This window comes from Babylonia areolata, chromosome 4 (assembly GCF_041734735.1).
Source record: "Babylonia areolata isolate BAREFJ2019XMU chromosome 4, ASM4173473v1, whole genome shotgun sequence".
NCBI classification, from domain to species: Eukaryota; Metazoa; Mollusca; class Gastropoda; order Neogastropoda; family Buccinidae; genus Babylonia; species Babylonia areolata.
In genome coordinates, this window is record NC_134879.1 from 46,191,158 (window position 1) to 46,201,157 (window position 10,000).

General features: G+C 44.2%; 1 protein-coding gene across 1 annotated transcript in view; it reads left to right on the top strand.

Moving 5' to 3' along the window:
* LOC143281470 (uncharacterized) overlaps positions 1 to 10,000 on the top strand; it is a 158,897-nt gene that overhangs the window by 48,712 nt on the left and 100,185 nt on the right. The window contains 1 exon segment of the mRNA XM_076586680.1: positions 1,691 to 1,723. Within this exon segment, the coding sequence (XP_076442795.1) occupies positions 1,691 to 1,723 (33 nt within the window).

The following is a 10,000-nucleotide window of genomic DNA, read 5'->3' on the forward strand; positions in this document are numbered from 1 at the left end:
CACACACACACACACACACACACACACACACACACACTCTGTCTCTCTGTCTCTCTGTCTCCCTCTCTCTCAGTCGCGTGTAGACACGTAGACACATACGCAGTCTCGCCCCCCACCCAGATCCCCCCTCCCCCTTCACACACACACTCACACACACATATAGAATTATATATATATATATATATAGTTGTTTTTTGTTTTTTTTTTAATTTTTTTTTGTTGGTGCATTTTCTCTTTCTTCCTTTAGGTGTTTGTGTGCATTATTTCATGGTATGCAGATTGTGAATGTTGGTTTCTAGACTTTGTCTCCCTCCCCTTAAATTAGATCGTCTACAATCAATAGCAACACATGTTTCTTGGAGGGGAGAGCTGGAAATTGGTTCCCAGTGATTGGAGGGGTTGAGGGCGAGGGTAGGGGGGGTGGTTTCGAGGTGCATTGAGGTCGGCTCATTGACCTTTCACCTGCATACATATCAGTGGGTGGGAAGACTGGTCGGGGTGGGAAGGTGGATGGGTGCGGTGCTTGATGAAAGCAACGTGGAAGAGGCTTGAAATACATGTGGCACGCACATAACAGAAGCCATGTTGCGGTGCAGTGCAGTGTAGCGCTACGGGTCGAAGCGCAGCACAACGCAGCGCATTGCAGGACAGCGCGGCGCACTGCAGTCTGGCCGTTCGTTTGTGTGAGACGATAAATTGAGGTCCCGTGCGTGTGGAGCGTGCTGTGAGAGCACACAAAAGAACCCACGGCAACAATTGGGTTGTCCCTGGCAAATTTCTGCTGAACTATCGGCTTTGATAGTAAAGCAAACACACTTTCAAACAGAAGAAAAAGAAGGAAAGATAAATGTGTAGCCATGCACTGTGATGGCACGCTTTTACCCAGGGAGGTCAGCCCGAATTTCGCACAGAGAAATGTGTTTTGACAAAAAGCAATACAATACAATACAATACAATACAATACAATACAATAGTACACACTGCCGCCTGTGGACCTCAGCATTCCAAATTTATGGGATCGATTCCCTTTTGGGGTGCCCTGGATATCAACTGACCCCTCACTGTTGTGCTTTGCTAAACTCAGCTCTGCCTAGTGCATGGAATGCCACCCCACCCACGCCAAAACCACGAACAGTACATAGACGGTGCAACGTGCCTGGCAGTGGAAGTTAGGATCATATGACAATTAGGAATGGGTTACCTAACTGTTTATATTATGTTAGGTCATGTTTACTGCATTATGAAGGTACTGAAAACGCGTCGACCGTTGAAGACGAATATATGTTGGAAGTTTATGTACTTTCTCGTTCTAAGTCCGTATTCGGCTGTGGGTTTTTTTTGGGGGTTTTTTTCAATGAAAACTTTGAGTAAAACTGTTCAAATATTTATCACTCGTCCCAATAATTGATAGCCGTGAGTTTAACTTTTATACCTTCCTGTCCAGTCTTTTTCTTTCTGTTCTTTCTTTAGCGTTTTGTTGTAGTAGTTTACTCCATCAAAGGAAATTTAATATTTTGCATTATTATTGTGAATAATTATGACTAAAATTTTTTTTTGCGTTTTTAAAGTTTAAACCAAGCACTTTTTTTGCAAATAGGCTTTAAGTAAACCAAATAAAATCAAGGCTTGTGTGTGTGTATAAAATTATGTGTAAAATTATGTCTGAGGAGATTTTTTCTGTTTGTTTCAGGGTGAAATTGGACTCACTCCCAGGATATGTGAAGTAAGTACATATTTTATAGATAGAAAATTACAGGTCCATTAAAAAGTTTTGTTTAAAATCTTTAAATTATCGAAATAAGTATTTTGTATATGTTTAATAATAATGATGATAGTAATAATAGTAATAATAATAAAAATAACAATAATGATAATGTGCACTGGAACAAGAAGAATATAAAACTGGAAACGGAATGGGGAAAACAAAATAAAAACGAAACAAAAAGCAGACTATCCATAGAAAGTAAGTTCAACAAGCTCTGACTCCATGGTGGTTGTGATAAAAAGGAGTGATATTCGGGAACATTACGGAAACAGAGAAAACTCATGGTTCCCCGCAAAAAAAAACAATAAACAAACAAAAAACAAAAAAACAAAAACAAAAACGGACTGCCATCTTGAGACCCGATCAATGGCGGTGCGGCTATGGCTGGCGAGGGACATACAGCTGAATGTAGTTAACCAGCTCCGAGATGTCCCGCTTCCTGTTGTCTGTAAAACAGAAACTCTGAATAAAAGCTACCATACCAGAAATATATTTGCCAAGCAAAAACAAACACAGAATGTCACGGCTCGATGGGATTAAAAATCCTGCAATGTCCATAACTGAGGTTGCAGTGGTTTCAGTTCACGCCCATTACCTTGTCACCAACGATATTCGAGAAAAATGTGTTGTATTTAAAACAAATTCAGCAAAGTATGAAGATATTTTTGGAGTGCTTAATTTAAATCAGGAAACTTCACTACAGTCACTTGCAAAATATATTGCAGAAGCGAATAACATGCGACGAAAAAAAACTCAACAATAATAAAATAGTATCAGGTGTTGCTCATTGTGAAAAGTGAAATCTGTGTTGTCACTCTCATATGGAAAATATTTATGTTATACATTTATATATGTTTTTGTTTTTATTTCTCACTACATGCCATTACTTTGAATGGATGGTCGAACTGCACTTTGTTGCACAGATTGATTGATTTCGTTTTGGTTTTGGTTTTCATCAATATTATTACTATTGATGCATGTTGTTATTTGTATTATGAACCCCCATGTCATTAGGGCTGTAAAGCTATTGACATTAAAGTGTTCAGTGTTCAGTGTTCAGTGTTCAGTGTTCAACAAAGCAGTGACCCCTTCCTCGGTGCTGACGACAGCTGCCACCCGTACCCTTCAAAAATTTTATGAACGTAATTAATCATTTTAAAAAAGATCAATTAACGAAACCGCTCCATATTTTTCGCAAGATTCGTAAGACACGTGAACAGATCATTGTAAAGATTTGTGCTTGATGGATAGAGACGTGTGCGTGACTCAAATAAATCAGCATTCATGTCACTAACGTTTATATATGCAGTTGGAACAACAGTGAATTTAATTTTAACATTACTGCATTTTTTTGGGGGGGTAACGTTCATCAGCTCTCAACTAAAATCGAAGCGGTTGTAATTTTCAAATGCTTTAGCACGATACAAGCTGTTAGCTTCTTACTCTGCCATCTTGTGTATGTGTATGATATGTTTTTCTGCACCAAGACGTGTTAGTATGCAAAGCGGTTTACAAGACCAATAGGGTGTGCTAATATACGTACACACACACACACACACACACACACACACACACACACATATATATATATATATATATATATATATATATATATATATATATATATATATATATATATATATATATATATATATCAATAATCATATCCAAAGAAATCTCTGCTCCCGAAGACACAGTATGACTGTCCGAAGAACAAACGGTCATAAGACATGCTATGATATGACTCGTACTCGTGAACGGGCTTCTGTGGGATGAAGGTACGGATGGAAATGAAGTTTGTAATTTATACATGATCAGTATCGTAGAACGCGCGCGCGCGCGCACACACACACTCACTCACTCACTCACTCACTCACTCACTCACTCACTCACACACACACACACACACACACACACACACACACACACCAATCTCTCTCTCTCTCTCTCTCTCTCTCTCTCACTAACACCAGTTCATGTTTGTCTTTGGGAATACTCTTTAACAACACACTCAAACACCAGTCTATGTCTATAGATACTCTTAAAGCAACGTGTACAAACACAAATTCATGTCAGTCTTCATAAATGCTCGACAATCACAGTATGTGGGTGTAAGTTAGCCCCCCACAGTTCACGCTTGGCAAAAAAAGAACAACAGTTCTTGTTTCTTCAGTTTGTTGGCCGACTATAACCATCTATAGGTCCACACACACACACACACACACACACACACACACACACACACACACACACACACAGGTAGGACCATGGATCACCCTGGAGTGGGGGGGATAGAGGCGATCCCTGCCAATACGGGTACCTAGAACGGATAGCATTGTAAGTGGGGTGAGGTGGGGGTGGGGGGGAGGGGGGAAGGAGCGGGGGGGGACAGCCTGGTCCACGGGCACAATGTTATCGTGGCCAGGGTCTGTGGAGGGCCAGCAATAGGGGTTTTTGGCTGCAATCACCAGATGGTTGGCGCCGCCCGATCTCTTTCTCACTTCGTCGGATTTGAGGGTCTCTCTCCCGGGTGGAGGAGGTGGGGTGGGTGGTGGAGTGGAAGGGGTGGGGTGGAGGGGTGGATGTGTGTGTGGGTGGGGGAGGGGGCGGAGGGGTATGTGGGTATGAGAGAAAGGGGTATAGATGAGGGAAAGGGGTTGTCGATTGGTGCTGGTAGATCAAAAAGAAAAATGGGTCGAAGGTAGAACGATAAGTATGCATAAAAATATGACTGGATGAAATGATAATAAAAACCCGACTGTGAGGGACAGATGTGGGTTGGCGATTGGATGGTGAGAAAGGAGGAGGATGTGGGTGAGGAAGAACAGATGGGTCAAAACGAAACTGGAACGACGTAAGGTAGAAAGGGGAGGGGGGGGGGTGGAGGGGGGGGGCATAGTGTGAAAACGAAAGTAAGAAAGTGGATTTGGGGGGGGGGGGGGGGGGGAACTGAACTGAAAAGCGAGAGAAAGAGAGAGTGGGGATATGGAAACAAGAGAGTGAATGTTACGATACTAATTTTCACATCTGAATGTTATCGTTTGAAAGGTAGCAGAGTAGAGGGAGGGGGGTTGAATGGTGAGGTGGGGGAAAACCGGGTAAATGGTGGGTGGAATTAGGTGGAGTGATATAAAGGAGAGGGATAGAGAAGAGAAAGTTATGTATCGTAGATGCGTGCTGGGAGAGGGTACGCCTACACAGGGGAAAAAAAAGGTGGCAGAGGTGATTGTAGTGACGAGCATGTTGTAGGTGCGTGTGTTAACGATTCATAATTTTCACATTGTTTTGTCTGTGGTGAAATGCCGAGTGAGGGAGGGAGGGAACATTAAGAAGGCCACAGGCCGTAGAAGGTGTAGAGATTTAATGTTACATGTTTGCCTGAGTGTGTAGGTGTGCGTGCCTGAAATCTGATTGAATGACACAGGAAACGAATGATGAGCGCCCAATGGCAGTCAGTCGGCTCTACCCATGTAGGCAGCCTGTTGTGTAAATGACTCCGTGTTTGTAAAGCGCGTAGAGCTTGGTCTCCGACTGAGGATAGGCGCTATAAAAGTATCCATATCAATCAATTCCATTCTGCACGTTATGTCGGAGAGAGAGAGGGGGTGGGGGGTAGGGAGGGTGGCGGCGGAGGGGCGGGGGAGGGTCCGTTTAACGTCAATCTGATTGTGCACCTGTCATTCCAATTTTTCTTCTTTTTAATTTTTTTTTTCATAATGTTCCTGACACGATAGAAAATTACATCAAGAAACGAAAATGCCTGGCGTGTTTGTCATTTTTCGCTTGATCCCGCCAACAGCTAGCTCTTCCCAGAACTTCAAAACAGAGAACAAAACACACACCTCCTCTCCCAAAGTCAAGCCTTAATTGTTTACACTACTCAGGAATTTCTCGTTGACACTGTCCTCAGACCCAGTTGTTTACCCGCCAGTAGTTGTCCTGACCAAGTTTATGAGAGCGTCCCATGGCCTGCTTTCAGAGCGTTATAAAATAAAAGTAAGACAACCACACACACACACACACACATATATATATATATAATATAATATAAAAGTATATTATATGTATATGTATAGCACCCCCATCACCCCCATATATATATATATATATTTTTTTTTTTTTTAAGAAAAGAAGGTTGGGGGGGGGGGGGGGGGGGAGAAAGAAAATACCTCGCTCCAAAAGTCAACATTTTATTGACAGCACTCAGGAACGATTGTTTCACTCCTTTCTCGCACACGTGTAAAAAGAGAGAGAGAGAGAGAAATAAAAGAAGAAAGAAAAAAAGATACAAAAATAAAATATAAAGGGTTCGATACATTGACCCATTTATTCCCACAGAAAATCCCTTCCCTGTTCCACTCCTCGTTCACAGCCACATCCAGAGACGCCTTTCCACAGTGTCCACAGTTACACAGACCGCGCCCGCCTAAAAAAAAAAACAGCTAGAGAGAACACTGAACACTGCACGACGGACAAGTTTTACAGGTCGATACTGAGATAGATAGGTTTATGGGCACCACAAAAAATCGGCGGTGGCCATAAATCGTCAATAGGGGTGAAACCTGTAGTGTGCGGTTGTTATCACTGGGATCTAAATGTCACACTCCTGGCATAGTTTAGAGAGATATCGTGACTCGAAGGCATTGCAAAAGAAGGGCGAAAAAAGAACATGAAAAAAAGGAGAGAGAAACGGGTACTGGAGCGATCGCGTGGGCGGAGACCAGAAAGTTAAGTTGTCTGAAATGATTTGGCCATGAAAGAAAAATAACCCCCTGGACAAAATTTCCTGACATTTTATGGAAGTGTTGCTTATGGGGATCAGAGACCAGCCAGTTTGGGTTTCGTCGATGATCTGGATCGGAATCCAAATCCAGGGATTCTTCCCCGCCGTGACAGTGCAAAAAGTTAGTGTGATATCTCTGGAGAGAAAAAAAGGAAAAGAAAAAAAAGGTGGAAACCAGACAGATTTTGGTGATCATGCTTTCCAAGAACATGAACGGAAAATAATTGTTGAAGACTTCATCTTTGGACACGAGGAGGTGAAAGGTTGGGGAGGGGTGTGGAGGGGGGGAGGTGGCGGGGGGAGGGGGGGTGATGTGCAATATTTTAGCTCGATTTGAAACTCTAGCATTGGGGAAGAGGGGGTGGAGCGATATGGAACATTTTTCACGATTCGAAACTTCGCCATTGGGGGGAAAGGGAGGGTGGGAGGGGAGGCGGGGGAAGGATATGCAGCTCTCGGCACAGTTAAAAACTTATTCGGCGTTGTTGACGGCGAGGTATTATTATTGGCTCTTCGGAGTGTCCTGAAAGTTAAGACCTGTCCCAGTAATTTCGGGACACGCACTGTTCTTAACATCCTGCCAGGACTGTACGTCGCTGTAATCTGTTATCTGGTGGTGTGCACTGCTCGCTGTTGCGCTGTTCGCAGTGTGATTGATGATAAGAAAGTGTATGGTTACAGCGGTGTGCCCAGTGTGGGGCCTGTCTGTGTCGTGTCTAGTCAGTCCTTGTCGGAGGGTTTGGTGCCGTAGATCACACAGAAACTGCATTAAAAAGAAAAGAAAAAAAAAATAACATCAACCAACCAACCAAAATCGAAACAGAAAACATATTAAATAAATGATTGTTTTTAGTTTAGGAAATGTTGGTTTTGAAGAAAACTGTTTCATTGAATTATCGTAGCTACACCCCCACCACTCCCCCCCAACGCCCCCCACGCACACACACATTCACACACGCACACACACGAACGCACGCACAAACGCACTCGCCAACGCAGGCATGCACACATTTTACACTCCCCCCTTCTCCCTACCCCATCACACATATCGAGAGAGTACAGACTTCATATCAGGCTTCGAATGATTCATTCAGACAGGCCATCGCCTCTTTTGAAGGGTGGGATACTTTTTGGCACAATAGTGTGACAACCGGGCAAATGTCATAACGGAAAACAGTCACTGTTTTAGTTGTGGGCAGTCAGTAGAGTGCACTGTCACTCTGAAATATAACGTGCTTCCTTTTCAAAGAACATCACATCGAACTGTTGCAGAACGCTTAAAACGTTTTGGTCATTCACTGATGAAAAGAGCAGTTGTGTGACTTAACACTTCGTGGGGAGAAACTTCCTATAATTACGACGGCACGCGCGCGCGTGCTTCGAGCGTGTTTTACCTCCGAGAAATCAACGTTCCAATCTCCTGTTTGAAACTTGAACGCCATGCCGCATGCCAAAGCAGACTGCATGGAGCCGAACGTGATTGATAACAGAGTGTCGTATGGAGAGGGAAAAAAGAGGGGCGGGGGGGGAGGGGGGGAGCGGGAAGGTTAGGGGGCGGGGGAAGGATACGAGGGGAAAAGAAAAGAGAATAATATCCTAACAATAGTAAGACATGGGTATCCTACCAGCTGTACATTCTTTCAACCCCCATGCCTGTCCCGGGCTCTTCCAAACTCGCCTTGTTATTAAAACCCTGTCAACAATGTAAACTGACTCTCAGTCGATGTGTGATCGATCGCGGTAGGTGGGGTATACCTAACCCATTCCCCCTCGTATCCTTCCCCCGCCCACCCCCACACGCCTCCGCCCAACCCAACCCCAATCCCCGCTTTACGTTTCCACGTAGACATGGAGGAGAGAAAGATAATTGTCTTGGGGTCAAGCGACTGAGTGTCCCGTTCCAAGTTTATTGGTCTGTGGAAACTTCAGGTGTCTAAGCTGGAGCTTTTATTCAGTTGAATTTATTTATCTAATTATTTATTTGTTGGTGGGTAATAGGGGGGGGGGGGGGGGTGCGGGGGCGGGGGGCATGGGTGTAAGGGGAGATCACTCCGATCCAGCAGCGCATGGTGGAACTGTGTGAGCATCATTCGTGGAGGGAGAGAGAGGGGTGGGGGATGGGGGCGTGTGGGGTAGGGTAGGAAGATAAGTGTTCACGATGAGGAGGAAGGAAGAAAGGAAAGGAGAAAACAAAAGTAGAGAAACAGACCGAAAGGATCACCAGAAAAATGCAGGGGGAGACGAAAAAAAAAAAAGAGAGAGAAAAGTTGTAACAAAGCAAGAAAGAGAGAGAGAAAAAATAAAACAAAAACATAGATAAAAGAGACGGGAGAGAGAGAAGAAGGGGAAGACAGAAAGAAGGGAAAATTCGAACGAAGAAAAGATTGAGTAAAGAAAAAAACATGCATGGATTGACAGAAAGAGGGAAACATTTTTTTGATAGGAAAGAAAACAATGGAGACGGCAAGAATAACATGATAACAAAGCGTCGCCAGTTTGTTGACATTGTTGAGAACTGTGGAAAAGGGTGGTGGATGGGGGCGAGGGGGGGGGGGAGAGGAGCAACCAGTGACTGTTCACAAGCAGCTAGACTTCGATACAGGCAATCAATGTGCGAGAGGGGGGCGGGGGGGGGGGGGGGGCAGGACGAGAGGAAGAGATACCGAAGACCCCGTACACTAAAATAAAATCATACCAAGTATAATACGATCTTTGGAGAGATACGTATCCTCTCCTTCCATATCTATGGTCTCCCCCCCCCCCCCCCCCCAAGCAGACGCACACTTCACCCCGTGAAGAAGAATTCCTTCAGGAGGCCGCCCAGAAACTCGACAAACAAACAGAACGGTTAGAGCCCTCTCGAGACTTGCCTTGATAGGTGGGCTCGCGTCTCGACCTTGCGCCATGTTGACGTTGTTGTTGTTGTTACAGTTGTTATGATTGGCCCCTTTCGACCTCGCGGGGATGGGGGTTGGGCGGGGGGAGGGGGTAGGGTACTATTGGCTGTTTGACAAGGGTGGTGGTGTTGTAGCAGTGACTTAGGTGAAGAGTGAAAACGAACGCTTGTTCTGCGTGTAATGACGTTTTGTTCGGGGGTTTAGTCCAGGGAAAAGCGTTAGAACGCGCGTGGTAAAATTTTTTCTTCTTCTTCTTCTTCCCGAACTGCCGTCGGATTGGGGTCAAGAGAATCGGAAAGGTGTTTGTCTCTGTCATTATATATATATATATATATTTTTTTTTTTATGCGCATTTATTTCTGTCTGTCTGTCTCCCTCTCTGTTGCACTCACTCACACACACACACACACACACACACACACACACACACACACACACAGAATGACGAATTGATAAATTGGTAGCTTAGATGATAATTGAAAGTGTAGGTAAGCAGATACATAGAAACTAAGAGACGGAAGTGGAAGGGGGCAGGGGGGGGGGGGGAGAAGGTTG